This window comes from Furipterus horrens, unplaced genomic scaffold, assembly GCF_987537825.1.
Source record: "Furipterus horrens unplaced genomic scaffold, mFurHor1.1.pri manual_scaffold_11, whole genome shotgun sequence".
In the NCBI taxonomy this organism is placed as follows: Eukaryota; Metazoa; Chordata; class Mammalia; order Chiroptera; family Furipteridae; genus Furipterus; species Furipterus horrens.
Window position 1 is genome coordinate 44,615,958 of NW_028327181.1, and position 21,181 is coordinate 44,637,138.

General features: G+C 58.0%; 2 protein-coding genes across 2 annotated transcripts in view; one reads left to right on the top strand and one right to left on the bottom strand.

The window, feature by feature from the left end:
• Positions 1-218: 218 nt before the first annotated feature.
• On the top strand, positions 219-12,886 carry B9D1 (B9 domain containing 1). Its single transcript, XM_090290689.1, has 7 exons — positions 219-414; positions 1,692-1,760; positions 3,927-4,038; positions 7,624-7,720; positions 8,845-8,907; positions 12,282-12,349; positions 12,665-12,886. The coding sequence occupies exons 1-7, from the start codon at positions 352-354 to the stop codon at positions 12,805-12,807; spliced, it is 615 nt and encodes a 204-aa protein (XP_090146815.1). The 5' UTR covers positions 219-351; the 3' UTR covers positions 12,808-12,886.
• A 5,904-nt stretch (positions 12,887-18,790) lies between these two features.
• Positions 18,791-21,181, bottom strand: part of EPN2 (epsin 2) — an 80,425-nt gene continuing 78,034 nt past the window's right edge. Inside the window, exon 11 of the mRNA XM_090291291.1 lies at positions 18,791-20,644. Coding sequence (XP_090147417.1) covers positions 20,346-20,644 — 299 coding nt within the window. The 3' untranslated portion in view covers positions 18,791-20,345. The remainder of the gene's footprint in view (positions 20,645-21,181) is intronic.

Genomic DNA, 21,181 nt, shown 5'->3' on the forward strand with positions numbered 1-21,181 from the left:
TCGCGATGGCGCCACAGCGACATCTCGTGGCCGAGGGCTCTCTCTATCACTTGGCTTCCCAAGAGCCTGCCTGAGTCGGACGCGCCTGACGCCACAAACGAGCTACACTCCACATCCCGGGCCCGGACGCCCGCCCCGGCGCCTGGCAAAGACCGTCCCAGCATTCCTGCAGAGAGGCGGGGGCCGCGGCTGCGCCTGCGCACCGCCGCCCACGTGCACATGCCTTCGCAAAGGTCCTGCTTCCAGAATCGTGTCCCGCGTGCCACGCCGTCTGTTTCCAGGGTAACTGGGGGCACCTCCTAGCAAATGCGCGCGCAACCTGGATGATTTACTTTGCGCGCCCCCCCCACCATGGCGGCGGCGGGCCCCAGCGTCTTTTTACTCATGGTCAACGGGCAGGTGGAGAGCGCCCAGGTGAGCGGCCATGGTCCCCACCGGGACCCCCCAGGATTCCCCGAGGGTCCGTCCCGCAACTTCGCGAGCTGCTTTGTGGCCCCGAAGAGGCATGTTAGGCGGGGGAGGGGACCCAGCATTTGAGAAGTTTGGCGTGAGGTTGCTCGAAACCGCTCGAGAGAATGACCTAGTACGGAGGTCACACGCGGTCCAGTTGTGAGCCCGGCTCGGGTCGCGTGCGCAGGAGTGCTCCGCGCTCTGAACTCTCAGATCCTCACCTTGGGTTGTTAGAATGGAGATGATTTGATTAATCCTATCCAACGATGGTAGTGTCCTGGAATGATCCAGGGAGGATGTGTCTGCCAGACGCGAGGGGACCCTACTCTCCCTACACCCCTACACTTTGTAAGAACCATTTGTTTATTTACATATAAAATGTTTTAAAGTTTCAGCAAGTATTCACCGTGTGCCAAACGCGGTGCTCAGCACTGCTCATTTCGTCTTCACAACAACCCTGTGCAGTAGATATTACTAGCATCCCCACCTGACAGGTGGGAAAACTTGCCCAAAGGAAGTGTCAAGACTGGGATTTGAAGCCAGGTTTTTATAACACCAAAACTTTGCCGCACTGCCCTTCCAGGTCGCAGGAGGGGCTCAGCTGGCCTGGGTCATGTGTGTCTGCACTGGAAGCACCCAGCCCACTCCGCCTGCCCCTCTGCTCTGGGCCCTTCCACCCTTTAACTCCAGCCATGCATATGGGCTGGGTCCTCACAGCGCCCTGGGTTCTCAGACCTTTCAGTCCCACACCATTCCCTTAGATCTCTGTGTCCACACCTGGGTCAGGCGCTGGGGACACAGGCAGGAATCGTACCTGTTCCTTGCTCACAGTCTAATGGGGTTAACAAGAACAAACACAGGCAGGTGCTTTGATGAAGGGAAGCACCAGGGCCTGAAGGAGCCAAGACAGGGCCCTTAAGATAGCCTGGCAGTTTGGGCAGCCTCCCTGAAGGGTAAGTCTAGAAGGATGAGCAGGAGTTGGCCAGGCGAAGGAAAGGGAAGGGCATGTCAGACAGAAGGCAAAGCCTGCGCAGAGGCTCAGGGGCAGCAGCAGCTCGGGACTGCCTTGGACTCCCATGTCTCAGGCCCCAGCGCTGAACTCCATGTTCACAACGGTGGCTGTCGCCCCCATCCCAGCCCAGGTGTCTCTGTTCAGAGTTACCGTCGGCTGTGCCTGCCTGGCCAACACGTTCGCCTCCGCGTGAGTTCCCTTGAACAGCCTGTGTGTGCTTTTTCCACAGTTCCCCGAGTACGACGATCTCTACTGCAAGTACTGCTTTGTGTACGGCCATGACTGGGCCCCCACAGCGGTAAGTGGGACTCTGGGGCCCCCCTCATGGCCTTCATGACTTGGAGTTTCTGAAGGTGTCAAACACACCCCTTCCCCTCCCAGTTCAGAACCATTTGAAAAGTAGACGCTGAGTTCAGAGGCGACCCAAAATGAGTTTGTTCTCGGTGAAGCTGGAGGGGAGAACGGAACACCATTGGACTCACTGTTCCATTGCCGAGGCTGTGCTCGCTCACGCAGCCCATCGTGCGCGCGTGCACGTGGCAGTAAACGAGTGCGTGGGCGGCGCGGGCGGGCCCCAGAATGCCGGCTGGGCTGTGGACGCTCCGGCCGCTCGGCTGGCTGACCTCTTCTCTGCCTGTGAGGAGGACTCCGGAGCTCTCCTTTCAGGACTTGACCAGGAACAGCCCCTCTCCGCCAGGACAACTTCAGCCTGGACCACACTTGACTGTTTGCAGAGCTCTTGTTTAATCCTCACAGCAGCTGAGGACGTGGAGGCCCAGCTGGTTTAGCCGCTCTGAGTTTGTTTCCTCATCTGTGCTACGGAGATGACAATACTTATTTCCTATCTACCCAGTGACTGAATAACCGCTTAAGAGTCTTCTGGGTGCTGACGAGGGATACAGTAGTGAGCAAAGCCAAACAGAAGTCTGTGTCTCCCAGAGCGCACATTCTTGTTGGGAGACACATAATAAGTAGCAAACATTCTGGTATGTTATCCAGTACTAAGTGCTGAAGAGAAAGTCAAGTTAGGAAGGGGAGCTGTAACGGATGAGAGAGAGACTGGAATCTAGATACCGTGGGCTGGGAAGGTAACGAGTAAAGAAAGACCTGAAGGAAGCAAGGGAGCGACCCGTGTGGAATCTATGGCAAGAATGTGCCAAATAGAAGGAACAGAGAGTGTGAGGCAGGGGTGAGCCTGGCCTGTTTGAGGAACCACGACGAGGCCAGTGTGGCCGGTGAACAGCGAGCAAGCACAGTGGTTGGGGATGGAGCAGGAAGGTCACAGGCAGATCTTAGAGGGTGTGGTAGGTCAGAATAAGGACCGTGACCTTTATATGGGGTGAGATGGGACTCCCTCAGAGAGTTTTGAACAGAGGTAATCTGATTTGTGTTTTTAAAAGATCCCTTTGGCTTCTTTGTTCAGAGTAGACTGCAGGGGAGCACAGGCCAAAGCAGGGAGACCATCAATGGTAAACCGTTGGGAGTAGATGGCATTGTGGACAAGGTGAAGCAGTGGGGAGGTGTTGGATTTCAAGTATGTATATTTTGAAGATGGAGCCAATAGGTTTTCCTGTTGGATAGATGTGGGGCATGTGAGAAAGGAGTTAAGAATAATGCGAAGCTTTTTAGCCTGAGCACTTGGAAGTAGAGTTGCTGCTGTTCAGTGAGAAGACTGCACAGGGCAGATCTGAGAGGACTTGGTAGTGGAGCCAGGGCTGGAGGTGATGAGCTTAGGGATCGTAACCACACAGACCACACTGAAAGCCCAGAGACCAGCGAGATCCCAGGTGCAGATAAAGAAGCTTACAGAGACTGAGCCTCAAGACGCTTCTGCTCAAAGACGCATGTGCAAGAGCTGTGGCGCTGGAGCCAGAGACCAGGTGGAGGCAGGATGTCAGGAAGTGACTAGCTGTATCAGATGCTGCCAGAGGGCCAGATAAAATGAGCACAGAGAAGTAGCCATAGATGCTGAGGTCACTGGTGTTTTTTACAAAAATGCTTTGGTAGAGTGGAGACCGGTAGACTAGAGTGGGTTCATGAAAGAAAAACAATGGAATTGGACCTGGTGAGTATCAACAACTCTTGCAAGGAGCTTTGCTATAAAGGGAGGCAAGCATGGGTTGATGGGTGGAGGAAGAAGAGTCGAGCGAGTATTGCTCTGTGATGGAGAAAACATGGGAAGGATCTGGATACAGCTGGTGCTGCAGGAGTGGGGAACAGCCTGCGGGAGCCGTTCCTGCAGTGAGGCCAGAGGGATGAGGTCTCATGCACAGGTAAAGGTGGGCTCTTGAAGGTGCCATGAAAAGACCTAGGAACTGCCTCTATATCCCTTAGTTGCCTTTGTTTGGAAGTTAAGTGTTTTGGCGGAAGGTAGTGAAAAAAACAGCCCTCCCACCTGCCTGCCCAGGTAAGGGGAGCATATGACTGTCTAGAACTTGGACACTAGCTGTCATTGTCCTCACAGGGTCTGGAGGAGGGGATCTCCCAGATCACATCTAGGAGCCAAGCTGTGCGGCAAGCGCTGGTGTGGAACTTCCCCATTGATGTCACCTTTAAAAGCACCAACCCCTTTGGCTGTGAGTGTGCAGGGGCCCTGCAGGAGGAATCGGCGGGGTGAGGGGGTGGGGAGGAGGCACCCCGGGCAGTCTCGGCCTCATCCTGCCCACCACCCTCAGATCTTCATTGCCCATCATCTGGGCCCTTGCACCGGCCTTGTGACATGCTCTCGCCACCTGGCCATTTCCCTCCCTGTCTTTCTTCTGCCACCGCAGTTCACCGCCAGGCTGGGCAGTGGACAGGTGGGAAGTTCAGAGTGAATCGGGTGAAACCCCGCCGAAAGTCTTGGGTGGCTCTGTGCCTGGGAGAGGCAAGCCTGGTGCCCAGAGCTGCAGTGACCTGGAGAGCTGACCTCGAGGTCTCAGCCTTCTGCCGCGTGTTGTGCTCCAGCAAAACCTGCTCCTCTGCAAGGCGCTCGGGTCCCCTCTTCTGAGCTGTGGTTCATGCCACTCCCCCGGCCCGGGATACCTTCCCACGTCCTGCCTCTGACCTTCCCTGAGGCTTCTTTGCTGGCAGCATTTACTTTCTACCTTGTCTGGTAGTTATTTCTTACTTTCACTTAAGCAGCTGTGGCGCTTCAGTGACTGCTGTCCCTGTGTGGGCTTGTCCAAGCTCCCTGATCCTGTCTGGTGGGTGGATTACCCTCCATTTCGTTTCCTATGTTAGGAAACAGTCAGAAAGACACCACTTGCCTTCAGCTTTACACCTAATAGCTGAGCATGGATTTGATTTCAGGATCATTTGATTTCATAGTCCAGGCCTTTTGCTGCATGTGACCAGGGCCGGGCTTACCGGGTACAGAGGGCCTGGAGCAGGGGGCGGCCTGGTGGTTCTGGGCAGGGATTACTGTCACTCTCCCTGAGTGAGACACTTCCTGTAGCTTCCTGGAACGGGGCTCCAGATAGTGACCAACTTCCTCTTGCCGAGGGCGGCTAGGAGAGGCAAATAAAATATTAAAAGGAAAAAACAAAACAAAACCAACCACTTGAAGGGATCAGATGGCTATCAAAGGAGTGATTTACCAGGTCAGCCTCCAGGAGAAAAGCAGTACAACAGAGGGGACTGACGGGGGGCTCGAGACTTCTGATGACCTCTCTGGGCTCAGGGCACAAGACCTGGTGCTCAGGACTCGAGCAGCGGTTGGGTGAGGGCCTTGGGTACATCCTCCCAACGTGAGCCGAGACCTTCAGGAGCTGTGCCCAAGGGTGAGGAAGACATGGAGGTATACCAGCCCCACAGAGACTGCAGCCCCTCCCTGGGCATTCCAGACCCGAGCGAAATCCCTGACAAAATAGCTGCAAACCGAATGCAGCAGGGTACAAACGATAATGAGCAACTAGCGTTTATTTTAGAAATACAGAGCTTGGGTGGCATCTAAAGTAAACCAGTGCAGTTTACCGCATTATAAAGGAGTCATGAGCATCACCATACGTGAAGAAAATGTGATAAAACTCAACATCCATTCATGATAGACACTTAGCAAACTAGGACTAGAGGGGAACTAACTTAATTCGATCAAGGCCACCTATAAGAAACTTAGAGCAGACATCACTTATTTTTTTAGTGGACTGTCAAAATAGTCCCGTCTGAGATCAGGATGCTTGTCACCGCCAAACAGAAGGTAAAAGAATTAGGAAGAACAGAACTCATTCACAGGTGACGTGGTTATGTAGGGTTTCCAAAATAAGCTACAAATAAACTATTAGAATTAATACATTGCTATGAATGCCATTTATAAGATTAACATACAAGAATCAGTTGCTTTTTGTATAAAAGAATATTCTGTATAAAAAATTTTTTAAATAAATTCTTTATAATATCAAAATATAACTAATTTTACCAGATATCACGCTTTAATTATAAAGTACAATAACTAAGTGTCATTTTGGCACAAGGACGGACAGACTGACCCAGAGAGAGCCCCAGACCCGAGCCTGTGCAGCTGGTTGGTGACCCAGGGGGACTGCCGAGCAGCAGGAGAGTTTGTTCTTTTTGTGTGTGGATCTGAGCATTTTTAATAAATGGTGCTGGGACAGTCTGATGTGCACAGGGTAGAAAGTGAAACCTGACCCCTGTTTCACCTTACCCACAAAAGTCCATTCCTGAAGGGCCCATGAACAAGGGTGTGAAAAGCCAGGCTGGCCTCAGGAGGCAGCCCCGCCGTCCCGGGGAGAGGGAGACTGGAGAAGTGTGTCCGCAGAGCTGGCCGTTAAGGTTAAGGGCGTCTGTTCATTGAAAGGCATTAGAGTGAAAAGACAAGCAACAGAATTCACACACGTTACGAATCCATGAGAAAAGGGCAAGAGGCCTGAGCAGGCACTTCAAGTGACCGAGAAAAAGGACGAGGCTTGTTTTTAGTACGAACAATTAGTAAGGAAAATACCAGTTGAAGCTAAAGCGAGCTGCCCTGGTCACTCCCTTATGCTCAGCACAGCGAGCTTTGGTGGGGATGCCAAGGCGTGGGGCCTCAGGTGACACTGGTGGGGGTGCGTTATCCGTGAAGACGGAACATGTGCAAACCCTGGGTGCTTCCCTTGGATCCGTGCCCAACAGAAATGTGTGCATGTGTGTGACTGGATCTTGTACAAGAGGAGCAGAGTGTTCCTGGCCTCGGAATCTGGGGCAGCCCTGGAGGAGGGATGGCCCGCGTGCCCATCAACACGGGCAGGCCAAGTCCTGTAGTCTGTCCAGCACTGAGGACAAGCCCAGCTCTGAGTGAATCAACTTGAATGAACCCCACAAACATGCGGAATTAAAGAAGTTGGACACAAATATATGTACTGTATGACTTCATTTATATAAAGTCCAAAAAAGTGGGCAGAACCGGAGCACGCGTTGTTTGGGATGCACCTTTGGCCTTCCATGCCCTCATGACGTTCATAATCGTGGCTACCTTTGGAGGGAGCAACAGGAAGGGTGCAGACCTCCCCGAACCCCGCTGAGCACTCAGTCCCTATGCCAAGTGTCCTCAAGAGGAGGAAGTGGAGGGGCTGGAGGGAGACAGCTGCCTGAGGCTGGTGCTGGTGGCTGCGAGGTCAGGGACTGGCAGGTGCTCCCAAGCCTCTGAGCCTGTCACCTGGAGCAGTGACCTCCGCTGCATCCAGGGGACACACCCACAGAAGGGGATTTAAAGACCTGAGATACCTTGATTGGAACAGGTGTACTTGTTAATATTTTAAAGGAAGGTGCATGGAAGGCCTTTGCTTTCTCTCTGACCCCTCCCACAGATACTCCAAACCCAGCCCCCTCGGGTCCATAAGCCAGGTGTTGCCTGCTTGCATCTGACTGCTCCCATCAGAAAGGAAGCGCCCAAGAGCAAGCCTTTGGCACAGTTCACAGCTGGTCCCATGCCTTGAATAGGGCCTCTGGAGACACTGTTTGTCTAATGACAGAATTGGGGCAGCATCCTGGCTCTGTGACTCCTGGCCAACAGGTTCTGGTTCCCCCTCACCCCCACCCACCTCCCTGGATCCTGCGTTGGCAGAAGCCCTTGGTGCCTCCACTGGCTCTGGCAAGCCCCTGCCCCTAGGGCTTTGCACGCCACCTCCTGGGCCCTGCACCTTCCCTGGGTTTCCACAGGCTGACCCCGCCTCATCCTTCCCCAGGGCCACAGATTGTGCTCAGCGTGTATGGACCAGACGTGTTCGGGAATGACGTGGTGCGAGGCTATGGGGCAGTGCACGTGCCTTTCTCCCCTGGCAGGTAGGTCCTCCCTCGGGCCCACTCTGGGCCACAGCCCAGCCCTCACTGGGCCACGCTGGCTCAGGGACCTGTGCATCTGTGGCGGGGCTTTGCCTGGGACAGACTGCATCCCTAGGCTGGAAATGTGCTGGGTGCCCCAGGAGCCTGGGCAGCTTGGCTTGGGTGGCGAGGACACAGCCCACATTTGAAAGGAGACCCCAGTGGGTGAGACTCAAACACCGTGGCCTGGGAGGGAGTGCAGGAGGGCCCAACGGGATGCTGGGCCATCCTGAGGGGACTGGATCCAACCCAGTGTCCTGGGCAGCCAGGGAGTCCAGACGCTCACTCATCTCTTCCCTCCCTCCGTGTCCTGCAAGCCCTCACAGTGCCCCTTCGTGCCTGGCTCTGCTGGCGGCAGGACACAGGTGTGTGGGGCACAGGTGTGACCACGGGGCTCTGCCCCCTGGAGCCCCAGAGTAGCAGATCTAGGGGCAGAGAGACAGCTCTTTCAAGCTCAGTGGACCACGTGTGGGCAGTGTCCTGGGACATGGCAGAGGGCCCGGGTCAGTGGGCCTGTAAGGCCGGTGGTCCATCCGGAGAAGGCAGACGGAGGAAGGGGAGCAGCACAGACTGGGTGCCCCGAGTGCTGCTGTCAGAACGGGAGGCGCAGGGTGCCTGGGTGGCAAGGAGAGAGGCCGGACAGGACCCAGGCTCTGAGGAGGATGCTGGACTGGGCAGGTGGCCACAGTGGGGCCAGTCCGGGGCTTTGCCAGGGGCTTCCTGGAGGCAGGGAATCCAAGCTGGGCCTTGAAGATGGCAGAGTGTTTGGACATTTGGAGAAGGCAAGGGCTCTCTGAGGGGCCTGGTGGGAGCTGGGACCACAGGTTTGAGGTTTGTGACCCTTAGCATCCTTCTAACTCCTGAGAAGAATCCCAGACTCTCATGAGACAGAGCTCTGCAGGGCTGGGCCTGGTGCACGGCGTTCCCGAGTGCCCCAGCCCTCGGCACCAGGCCTGGGCACAGCGGGCGCGGGCAGTGGAGCCGGGCCCTCGGGGGCACCCGGCCCGTGCGTGCTGCTCGCTGGAGGCGCAGAAAGTCTCACCGCTTTCTGTTACTCGGCACATCTGCGGAAACGTGTGTTTCAGGCACAAAAGGACCATCCCCATGTTCGTCCCAGAGTCCACATCCACGCTGCAGAAGTTCACCAGGTGAGTTTCCTGCCCGTCACCCCCACCGCCCTCTGACCTCGGTAGCCAGCGGAGAGGGCCGGTGGCGCACTCCCCCCGCCCCCGGGCCAGTGACCTTGCCCGCCTCCATGCCGATCCTTCTGCGGGGACCCTGAGACGAGTTCTGTGGGCCGCCCTTAGGCGCTGTCCCAGCAGCATAGTTTCCTGTGCCCTGTAAAGGCATTTGTGTCGGAAAGGAAGAAACACACCTGTCAGATGGGAACATGCTGTGACATCACGTGATTTAAACGGGGGGAATACGGGGGTACATCGGTGAGAGCCAGGTGACCTGGGGCGGTAGTAACGATCCAGCAGGTGCCTTCTCTCAGGCAGGTGCCAAGCGCCTTCACCCCGGGAGCCTCCGCGAGGGGTGAACGTGAGCACAGGCTGGAGCTGAGGGAAGGGGCCAGCGGGGAGACCTGGAAGAACGCCCTGGCGCGGGGACACCCTGTGAGGCCCCTGGGAGAGCCCGAACCTAGCCTGTTGGGGAGCTGTGTGTGGTGAACAAGGGGGCGGGGTGGGGGGAGGAGGCAGGCAGGGAGACTGAGCGCCAGGTCCTTTGCCCCCCGCTGCCTGCACGGACCCATGGGAGGGCCACTGAGGCCTGGCTGACTGCCCAGGCGCTGGGGACAGAAGCCTCCATCAGCTCAGCCCCAAACCCTTCTGCTGCCCCGCAGGTCAGCTGGGAGCGGCTGCACAAGGGGAGATGGCGGCCCACTGGGTCCCCTGCAGGCCTGGCCAGTGTTGGGGAGCGTCCTGGGCAGGGGGCAGCGTGGGGCCTGAACTGGGGAAGCTTCGCTGAGTTCTGGAGCCTGGGGAGGGGCCGACTTGGGTGCCTGCTGTCCCTAGAAGCCCCTCGAGAGGCCGCCCTGACAGGAAGGGGCTTATTAGCCGATGCCCTGGACCAGCGTAAGCTGGAGGTGACAACTCCCAGGCCACGGGCTGTGGGGAAGCAGGGGTGGTGCCCACCCCGGGGGTACAGGGGGCTAGGCCTGTGAGAGTCCCCTCGGCCACCCTGGGCAGGTGCTGGCATTGCTGTGTGCCCCCCAGCTCCAAGGAGGGTGTTCTGTTGTTGAGGAATGAGACCTGCAACTGGCAAAGCAGTCGAGGTTTTTGCCGATGCCACTGCTTCCGTGCAGCTCCCGCCTGGGCAAGGCCCAGTGTGCTTGGACCAGACAAGGGTGGGGTGGGCAGGGCTGGCAGGTGAAGGCGGTTTGCTGACAAATCTTCCCAGACAGGGGACCCTGGAGGCCACTGAGCAGCTTGCTCCAGCAGCCCCCTTTGCTCAGGGGTTGTCCCAGCCCCTCCCCTGTCCCACCGCCTCCCCAGTGCCTGCTTCTCAGCCTAGCTGGCCTGCCCGTGGGCACGCTCCTCCACCCCAGGTCAGTTTCCTGTGGCTGCTGTGACAAATGACCACAGACTGGACAGCTTAAAACAACAGAGTTGTTTTCTGCCAGTTCTGAAGGCCGAAGTGCAAAGTCAGCATTGCTGGGCCATGCCCAGGTGTTGCAGGGCCGCACCCCCTCCTCCAGGCTCCAGGGGAGCCCCCCCACCCCCCGCCTCTGGTGGCATTTAAGGCCCACCTGGGTGATCCAGGGTAGTCTTCTTGGGTTAAGATCCTTGCCTTAATACACGTGCAAAGACCCTTTTTTTCCAGATAAGGTCACATTCACAGGTTCCAGGAACCGGCGTGGGGGCCATTACTCAGCCTGGGACAGTACCTCCAATCTAGTCTACACATAGCAACAAAAAAGATTTTCCTGAAATGCAACTTTAGAAGTTACTCAGGCACATCTCTGCGCTTCGGATTAACTTCAGTGAGAAGGCTTCCAGGCCCCGTGTTCTCTGGCCCGCTGACCTCGTGCCCTCTCCCCGCCTCAGTGCCCCCAGCCTGCCAGTCCTTTCCTGCCTCTCCACCCCCCCGCCCCCCACAGTGGCTGGGGCTGCTCTGGGTGTCACGCAGCCTAGGCTCTCACAGCAGCCCCACTCCTTGGAGTGGGTAACTGAGTCACAGAGAGGCCCGGCTGGAGCCTGGGTTCCCTGTCTCCCGCCCTGTCCCCTTCCTTGGCACTGGGAGTCCGTGAGCCCCTCACTGTGTCTCCACATGGCCTGCGGACAGATAGGCAGCTGCTGCGTCCATCAGCGGAAGCTGGGAGGCCGTGGGCACTGGGCCCTCAAATGGCTGAACGTCGGGGAGGGCTGCGCCAGGGATACCCCACCACGCTGCCGCTCCGCTGCCACCCCAGGGAGGGACCAGGGGCACTCCACTCCGCTGCTGCTCCACTGCTATCGCAGGGCGGAGGGGTTGAAGACGGGCCTCTCTGGGGCGCAGCAGCCTCTGAGGTTCGTGTGGGAGGCCCCAAGCTGCCCAGATGCCCGCACTGCCTGCGTATTTCCGAGCCGGTGGTTCCCAGACAGAGTTCAGGCCTGCCCTGCCCATGCAGCCGGGAACAGTGTCCCGGGTTTGTTTCCAGCTCAGCAGGTGTGGTGGAGGCGAGGCTGCACCCCTGGGGTCTGGAGCCAGGAGGGTGGGCGGGGACAGCAGGAGGCCCCTGTGGTGGACCTGTCTCACTGTGGCCTCGCAGGCTCCTGGAGGGGCAGGGAGAGGTGGCAGTCAGGGCCCCATGCAGCACCCTCACCAGGGTGACAGGGGTGGAGGATGGTGTTTGCCAGCACAGCACAGGCCCGTCCTTGCTGGGTCCCAGAGCAGGAACCCTGGGTAGTAAGTGAGCTTCACGTTCTCTGTGGCAGTTGACAAAGTGTCTTCACCTCAGAGCCCCATGGGGTAGGTGCCTTTGTTATCTCCATTAGCATCGAGGGTGCAGCGGTTCCGAGATGGGAAGTGACTTGTTCTGGACCCCACGCCATGATGCACAGTGGAAAGCCCCAACTCTGGGATGGGGCCTTCGCCAGGGAGGTGGGGGTGGGCAGGTCACACTGGCCCCAGGCCGGCCACCCCTCCCTCACCTCAGCTGCTACCCCACCTTGTATCCCCACCTGGGCTCAGGATGCGCGGCTCCCCTAGTCCAGCCCAGTTCTCCCTCAGCGTTTATGCCCAGGGAGTGGTGGCCATGGGGACTGATGATGATGATGGAAAAGCCCGATCCGGCTGCAGGGTGGAGCTGCAGGACCCACAGGCCTCCCGGACAGAAGACAGACACCACCCCTGTCTGCCTGGCCTCGCCTCTCAGACAGACGGAGGGAGGGTGCTTGGGAAGCCTCTGCGCAGGGCCTCGTCCGGAGGTGGGGGGTGGGGTGCGGGTTTCTGAAGCAAGGAGAGAGCCCGCCCGCGTGTAGCATCTGTCCGTGGGGTATCCAGGCTGTGGCCATGTTCACCTGTTCTCCTGTCTTCCCAGCTGGTTCACGGGACGGCGGCCCGAGTACACAGACCCCAAGGTTGTGGCTCAGGGTGAAGGCCGAGAAGGTAAAGCTTGATCCCCGACCCCACCATTCCCCGTACAGACAGGTGGGAGCCTGGGAGGGACCACATGAAACAGATGGGGCGGGTGCCTGGCCAGCCAGGTATGTGGCCGCTGGGGCTGCAGGAGTGTCACCCAGACACAGGCCTAGCCAGAGCATAGGGGGTTTGCCTTGAGTGTCTTCTCCGTGGCAGCCCTGTCCTGTCCCAGTGGGGGTGTGGCGAGGCACTGTCATCCCCGTGTTAGAGACCATTGGGCTGATGCCCAGGGCAGCCTGGCTGTTTCTGCCCCAGACCCACTGATGCTCCCTTTGTCCCCAGTGACCCGCGTCCGCTCCCAGGGCTTTGTCACGCTCCTCTTCAATGTGGTGACCAAGGACATGAGGAAGCTGGGCTATGACACTGGGCCTGCGGACACGCAGGGTGTCTCAGGGCTCAGCCTGCCCCCAGGCCTCCTGCCGTGAAGATGTCAGCCCCTCTGCCGCCCAGTAAGACTGGCCGAGCAGCCCCAAGAAGCCAGGTCCATGTGCCTGACTAAAGTGTGTGGGGGGAGAGGGGGGTGGGCGGGTATTTTTAATAAAATAGATGGTTACTTTGTCACAGTACCCAGGCCTGGGCTGCATCCTTTCCCCTTCAGGGCCTGCCTGGGGATGGGGCTCTGGTCACACATCTCACTCCTGACCACCAGCCTCCCTTGGCAACAAGGAGGATATCCTGTTAGCGGGAGGTGGATGGAGAGGCGCCCAGCCAGCCCTCTAGCCTTCTGCCTGCCCCCCACAGCCCAGAGAGTGGGGCTGAAAAACCCACCCCTTGGAAGCGGCTGGCATTCCAGCTTCCTGCCCAGTCTCAGGAGGAGAGGAAGGAGAGTCTTGCCCCCAGCGCCCTGGACCCTGAGAGCAGAGTCCTCTAGGTGCACAGGCCCCCAGCTCTGCTCACGCTGCCCTCAACCCAAGGCTGGGCCTGCCTACCTTCTCCCCGCACACACCCAGCCCGACAGAGGCAGAGTCTGTCCCCCTGCTGCCCACAGCTTCGGGGGAGCCCCTGGGGTGGGACACAGCCAGCACACCCCCGGAATTTAAGGGAAGCCACGAAGTGCCTGCCTCGGCTCCTCATCAGCTGCTGCCCCCCGGCGGGAAGCCCAGCAGCCCCACTGATACACATCGCCCTGGCAGTGACCTGAACTTGCTCCGAGGCCACTGGTCTGCCATTATCAGTTCTCAGCACCGGAAGCTGCACTGCGCAGGGGTACTCTGACTCTGTACTCTGAAACTCAGCCATCAGCAAAATTCCCGTGACTCTAGCCCTCTGACAGGAAGGCTCCTCCCCCAGCCTGTGTTACTGAGACCTACACCGTCCCCCGCAGCCCCCCAGACTCCTCACACCACGTCCTGCTAGCTTGGAGGTGGGGCTTGTGTCCTCCCCATGGGCATTGCCTCCTGCCCCACCCAGCACCCTTGACACCCGGGCCATCAGGCCACACGCTGCTGTTCACCGAAGATGGGACTGCCTGCCCTGTCCCCGCCAGCAGCCAGCTGTGCACGGCAGCACCTCTGACCATGCGGCTGAGCCTTCCCACAACTGGGCTTCTTCTTCAGCCTCCTCCCTTGCAATGAGCTTGGCCTGTGCCCCTCAGTAGCTGCCCATGGTCAGAGCCTGTTCCTTGTGACCAGTGACTGATGATCTCTAAAATGTGCATCCAAGCATCCCTCCCCCAGACCCTTCCTTTCCTGTGGTCTCGGCTCCGGCAGTCCGCCATCAGGGCCTCTGAGCCACCAGCCAAGCCGCTCCGTCAGCCCTCCGTCCCCTCCCTGCCAGTCATGCCTGCACCTTCTCTCCCTCTCTGTTTTCAAATAGGACTGCAAATTTATTACAAAGGTGATAAGAGACTTAATGTAAAACCAGTTTTTCTTGATGCTACAAGAAGGTGCCTTTGCTGCTTGCTGGCCAAGTTCAGACTCGGTGGAAGCCTTCCAGTTGCCTTGACGGGGACCAGGCTGTTCCCAGAGCCTCGCTGACATACACGGGGCCACCTTTGGAGGAATACATCACCGGGTGTCCTGTGCAGATTGCTGCACTAATACATCAGAGCAGCAACTTGCTTTGGTGACAGGTGGTATAATGGACCCCGGTAGGTACCGGTCACCAAGGGGCAATCAGCCTCTCATCCTGACTCAGTCGCAGTGCTGCCTGTGGGTCCTCTGTGCTGGGAAAGCGCGGACTTCAGAGTGGGTTTTGTTTAAAGAAGCACACATAAACCTCTTTACATTGGAGTGTTCCTGTGGGTCACCTCAGAACATAATTTGTATTCTGATGGTCAAGTGATAAAAGGACAAAAGCATATAAATCCAGCGTCCAGCTACTCTAAAAAGCGAGGGCCTTGTGTCAGCTCTCCTGGCAGCCCCAAAAGGAGCAGCCTCTGAGCACATCAGGCCCGCGGCCAGGTCCCTGCTGCTCCTGAGCGGGCTGCTGGCGGTCCTGTACGTCCGCCCGGGACGAAGAGCGGGGCAGCCCTGTTCTCCGACCCAGCCCTTCATCTCTTGGCACACAGAAGCAATCGCCAAAATTCCGAGGCCCACCCAAAAATATATATTTTGTTGATCTGACAAAAAGGTATAATTTTGATTCATTCACACTGGACAGCTATTGTGTGGCTATTGTCATTTTTTTTTTATTTGACCATCTAAGGAAAAGAGGTCAGTGCCTGACAATACAGCAATGGGACAGGGCCTGGGGCTGAGGGAGGATGAAGGCGGCAGACAAAAGCCAGGCACTGCGGGCCAGCGTGAGAGGCGCTGCTGCTCTAACGTCTCAGTGCCCCCCTCCCCAGGCGAGCAGGACAGTACAGCTGTGAGTCCTGCATGCCACGGTCATCCGCCCTCAGCCCCCAGGCCCTGTCCCTTGCGGTACTCCTGTCCGCCCAGCCAACTCGGTCCCAGACGGGCCGAGAGCCATCTGCTGAGGGCCAAGGCCTGGCTGGGCCCCACCATGTCCATAGCCAGGCCTCCCTCAAAACGCTGCCAGGCAGTCCCCCGGATTTCCTTCATCAACCCCTCGTGAATTCTGGGAAAACCCATTCACCCTTCCCTCCCCTCAAACCTGCAGTCCCCTGTGCCCCTTCCCTCCCTGAAGGGCTCATGAGGAAATGGGAAGCTCAGAGCTCCCCCACCTTCCCACCACATCTGCTCCGGAGATGCCCGGGCCCTACCTGCAGCCACCCACCAGGTGGTCCCAGGCCCTCTGCCTTCCCATGGTGGCACTGTCATGGCCCCCACCCCGTGCCTGCGCTGTCCTCTGCAGGATCATCGCCATCAGCCTCCATGGGGGCTCTTACAGTGTGGGTCAGCCAAACACCACAAACCCCCAGACCCTCCCCCTGCTTCTCCACTCCCCCGTCTCACCCTCCTGCAGCCCCACACGCAACTGAGTTCTCCGTCCACCTCCTCAGCACCCGTGTGGAACCACTTGCAGGCACCCTCTGTCAGCGCCTTTTATTGTGTTCAGTGTTCTGTTTTTTTTATTTTTCATAGAAAAGTTTAAATACTTTACAGTGAACACCCATATGCCACCCTGACCGTTTCCTAGTGTTTTCACGTCTGCCCAACCCATCCTAGCCCTTTTAGCACATTTCAAAATAAACTGCAGACATCAGTACACTTCCTGTAAACTTCAGCATGCTTGTCATTAGTTTTTCACGTTTGTCTTTTCTTTCGAAGGAACATTTACATGCAATGAAGTGCACAGAAGCGCACCACACAGAGTATGGACGAAGGCACGCCCCTCCCTGCAAGGCTCGGGACGCTGCCGGCACCTCCGGAAGCTCCCCCTGTCGCTTCCCAGTCAGGGCAGCAGAGTGGCGCAGTCAGGGACCGTGGGGGTTGAGGGCCTGGGTTTGTGCCAGGCAGAGGGGAGTAGAGTGGGGATCTGTGACCACCCACTGTGACAAAGCTGTGTGTCCCCAGACCACTTCCCGTCTCTCCTGTTTTTGTGGGACAACTGTTATTTCCTGGGCCCTTGTATCTACGTGGGTCCGTGACTCACTGGCTAAGAAAACGTGGGTTGAAAGGATGTTTCCCATGTGGAGGTCTGATCCATATAAAGCCTCCCGGAGTGACCCTTCTGACCCCAACCCTGCCTCCCAGGCCTGGTGCAGAAGGTGGCACACCCCACGGCAGCTGCCAGGAACACCCCCACTGGGCATTTCGTGAGAAGCTTATTACATTCACCAGAGTTTGGGTTCATTTGTTCCTGTGGAACCTATTCTATCGTGACATGGAAGTTGGTATCAGGAGTGGGTTTCTGCTACAACCAAAGAACCAAGCTGCGTGCGCTGGCTGGGCAGCGGGCCAGGAGCACAGGCAGCTGCACTGGCCTGGGGCAGGCTCTGTGCCTGCTGAGCCGGCAGCTCCGGGGCCAGGGCTGGCTGCTAGGAGGCCCAGGGCCTGTCGGCTGCTGTGGAAGCTGTCACAGGGAAGAGATGAGATCGGGGAAGAGCAGTTTGTAAGCAGAAATGACAAAAAAGAGAAACAAAATACGTTTGGCATCAGAAGACTGGAAAAGGAAACTTTCTGCAACTCACATGGGAAGGGCCGCGTGAAAGCTCTGTGACAGGTAACCCGGCCGAGGCAGGGCCCAGATACCTGGGCGGCGCTCACACAGCAGGCCGGGACGCGGCAGGCTTCTATGGAGGGCGGCACCGTGTGTTCTCATTACCTGCTGCTGTGGAACAACTACCACTGCCTGTCCCCTCACGACGCTGCAGGTGACTGCCTGGACGGGCCCGATGGAGTCTCCCTTGAGGGGGGACTATAGGACCCGTGTGTGAGAAGGAGTGAAGTATTTGGTGACCAGAGGGCCCATTTCCAGGCCCCGGGGCACCAAGGAAGCCCACATGCACGTCCTCATTCCCCTGTACCCCTGGGGGGGTGGGCGGCAAGAGACCAGGGCTGGCCTTGGAACAAGGGGCAAGTTGTGCCCTTCCCGGCCTGGCCCCTAAGAAACCTCCTGCACCTCCCACTGTGCTCTCGTTTCCTTGCCCCTTGCACAGCAACCTGCAAGGACCAAGCCAGGAGGACAGAGGCAGCTCCTGATGCACGAGGTCCCAGACCCCGTCGTAAACAGCGGCTGTAGTCACAAGGCGAAAGCAGCTGAGCTCCCAGCCACTGCCTGCGGAGCTGCCCAAGCAGAAGCACCCTAAGGCACCCCTCACTGTCTTGCAAGTGGACCCCCACTGCTCCAGGCTCTAGCAACTCCCCTACAGGCCCCCCGTTAAGCCCTGCTCCCTGAGTGGGTACCAGGCCAGGTCTGGAGCACAGACAGGTGGGCAGGCAGCTGCGAAGTGGCAGCTGGAGCACAGCCCTGCCTCCCACCTCCCCACCTGCCGGGGCCACCGCCACCTGCGCCAGCCTGTTCTCCAGCTGTGGTACCGCCTCTGACCACAGGCTCTGAGGGGCAGGGCCCAGTACCAGGCAGCTACTGCCACAGCAAAGCTGCACAGCCACCCAAGAACTAGCAGCTGTGATGGTCACTGTCGCGAGTGTGAGCAGGTGGCTGGGCAACTCTCCTCCCTGGACACACAGAGGCACTTGGGCATCAGGACAAAGCCAGTGACCTTGTCAGCCGCAGGCCAGGCTGGGCCCCAGGCAGGAACTGGCTCTCACCCCTCTCCTGCGCCGCAGCGTTGGTCAAGATGGGGGTGGAGGAAGGATACCAGAGACTGCATCATGATATAAATGATAAATTATATTTATACAGTAAATAAGTATCAATAGTCAACACAAGTTCAAAACAAGCTACCAGCCCCTGGGACTGAGGAAATGGCTGGGCGACACCCCATCCAAGTGCTGGGCAGGCAGGAGTGTGGTGGCATGTGCACAGCATGTGTGGCAGTGGGCAACAGGGACAAGGTGCCCAGGGACCCACCTGGGGTGGGGGGTGGGGGCGAGTCTCTTGGGCCTCGGTGGCCATACCACAGGAGGGGCTCTTGGCTGTTACAAAAGAATCACTGACCTGGAAAGTGGCCAGGCCACGCCCGGTTGCGGAAGCACCCTGCCTGAGCTTACCTGTCCACCCACCCCCAGGCCAGAAGAGGCTGGATGTGGCCCCAGGAGACGTCAGGCTGCCACACCTGAGTAGGGAGGGCACAGGAGAGGGCCTGCGAGCAGTTCTGGGTTGGCCTGCAGTCTGCGTGCCTCCCGGCACTCTCCACCACCCCTCCTGCTGAGGGTCAGACCCCTCCTAGAACCAGAGGGGTGGAGGGGCCCTGTCCCCGCCCAGAGGGACCACCCAGTGGTCAGCTGCCCTTGGGTTTAGAGTTAAGAAGTCTGCAGTGTCACGTGAGGCAGGCAGACCAGACACAGGGTTTGGGGGAACCGTCCCTTCCCTGGGGAGAAGCAAGTCTTCTCGGGTCTTTCATCCATGTCCTAACACTTCTTTCTTTACAGCCGGGGGGTGGGGTGGGGGTGGTGGTGATGGTGGTGGTGAAGGAAGCAGGGCGCAGGGAGAGGGAGGCAATATTAGTGCATCCTTGTTAGATATCTTCTCTGTGAGAATGTTTTCCTTCCTCTCCAAAATAGGAGATGAAGATTTTTAAGTCTGCATTGTGTGTCTAGATGAGAGGTGTGGGGTCAGGGCCAGCCCTGGCCTCTCACCCCATCTCCGCTGTGAGACCCGCAGGGAGAGGGGCCAGGAAGGGCCTTTGCCCCAGACGACTGCCGTCCCCCGCCAGCCCCGCTGTGCCCCGAGCTGGGCCTAGGACAGAGGAGGCCCCAGACGTCTTCCACTTCAGCCTCGTCGTAAACAGAGGTCCTGGCTGATGAAGACTGGCGACTCACACCCACACATTAGGCTTTTTTCTTTAACTTTCTTGATGCTGGTTTATCGGTAAGAAAAATAGCCTTCCTTAGCATCAAGCCAGAAAGGTTGAAAGTGGAAGTTTGGTAATTCACCAAAAAGGGGAATTAAAGGAAAAGGCAACTGGAGGCTAGAGTTTTTGTTGTTGTTTTTTAAATAAACATCTTTTAAGTGTAATCAAATTCTCATATTTTTTCCTATAAAGAATTTGCTTTAGTTTTTCCATAAGGCATTTTTGTCTCTTCCTATTTAAATTTTCTTACAGAGTTAAAACCATAAATAAGAGAATTTAAACTACTAACATGACACGTGCCAATATCTTAATTCAGCCAGACCTGGTAAATTCTATCAAAACTAGACCGTTAAATAAGAACCACGTTATAAAAATATTAGCCAAAAAAAGACTATTAGATAATTCTGCAAACTCAAATATGAAACTGCACTAAACAAAGTATGTGCAAACGTACACAAGCACAGAGAGCCACGCGGCAGGGTTACGCTCAGGTTAGTTTAAAGCTTGCTCTCGTGGCCTTAATCCAAGAGTTGTTCCACGGTGGCAGTGTTTGCTCTGACCTCACTCACGGGTCAAAGGGAAAGATGCACGACCACTCCCCCAGAAGGTCAGCGCCTAATGGAGTCAGCCCTCCGTCCCACCGCACCTGGGACAGCCTGGGGAGTCACAGGGCTGGGATGACGGGCAGAGACAAGGCAGCCATCCCAAGTCCTAGGTGAGCAGTGTCCCCAAGACCCTCCGGCCGAAGCTAAAGGCAAGGGCAACTCTGGGGACTCCCGCTTCCTCGTCCACAGCCCCGGAGAGCCAGCCGGGTGAGCCCCACAGGATCCAGGACCCTGCACTCAGGAGGTGGCCGTGAGGGCAGCCAGGCTGGGTCAGGGCGCTTTCCTGTGACACGGGCTGCAGGTGGGGGACGGGCCAGCAGCCTGTCAGGTGCTGAGCCGCATGCTGGACCTGCCCTCTCTGTGACCCCTCCCTGCTCCAGCCTGAGGACGGGGCATAGAAACAAGCTTCCACCAGGAAGCTGCACCTGGAAAGCCCTAGTACCCACCCCCACCTCTCGGATGCCACCCACAAACGCGAGTCCTTGCTTGGGGTCCTCAGCACCTGCTCTGTGCGGGTCCCAGGCCTGGCTGGGCCCTAGAGAAGGAAAGGGTTGGTGGTGCCAGGAGCCTGCGCTGCCGATGGGGGGATGCCCACGCTGCCCACCATGCTCCTCGTGGCAGGGCCCAAGGGCACCAGGGAGGAACTGCCAGGCCCTAGAGTTGGGTGGGAGGCTGTGGAGACCATGGAAACCATGGCTGAGGGCTCCACACCCGGGCCAGGCCCGAAAGATGTGCTGGTCCCCAGCACTGGGCTCCCCCGCAACTGGTTCAGTGTCAGCGGCTGGGGCTGGTTCACCTGGAAGGGGTTGACGGGGCCCGACACCGCAGCTGCACCTGAGGAGAGAGCAAGAGAAGCAAGGGCAGTCAGAACGGCCCCTCGCCCCCAAGGGCGGTGCGTCCAGGTCCCTGCCGTGCCGCAGAGCCTACAGCAGCTCTGACCTGCTTACTAAAGGCCTCCCCACTGTCTGGAGGAGGAGACGAAGGCTGGGACTTGGAGAAGCCAAGTGACTTGTCCGGGGTCACAAAGCCCACCCATGGCAGGGCTCCGGCTCCTCCTCTTCCTCCTCCTCCTCCTCCTCAGGGCTGGCTCTCAGGGCTCTGCAGCAGCCAACAGCTGGCACTGCTCCCTAACTGTGGGCAGAGCTCTGTGACAAGGTGCCAGGAGAGGGAACGGCAGAGCGGGAGGCCGGAACTGCAGTGTGGCCTGGCAGTGGCAGCCCCACACTGTACCCCGTACCCCAGAGGCTCTGAGGACTCTGCCGTCCGGAGGCAGCGGCAGCCTGTCTCACCCCGTGCTGCCGGCATTAGTCTTGCACCAGAAAGCCTCTTCCCTCCTTTAGCAAAAGCACCTGTCACTGCTCCGCAAACCTG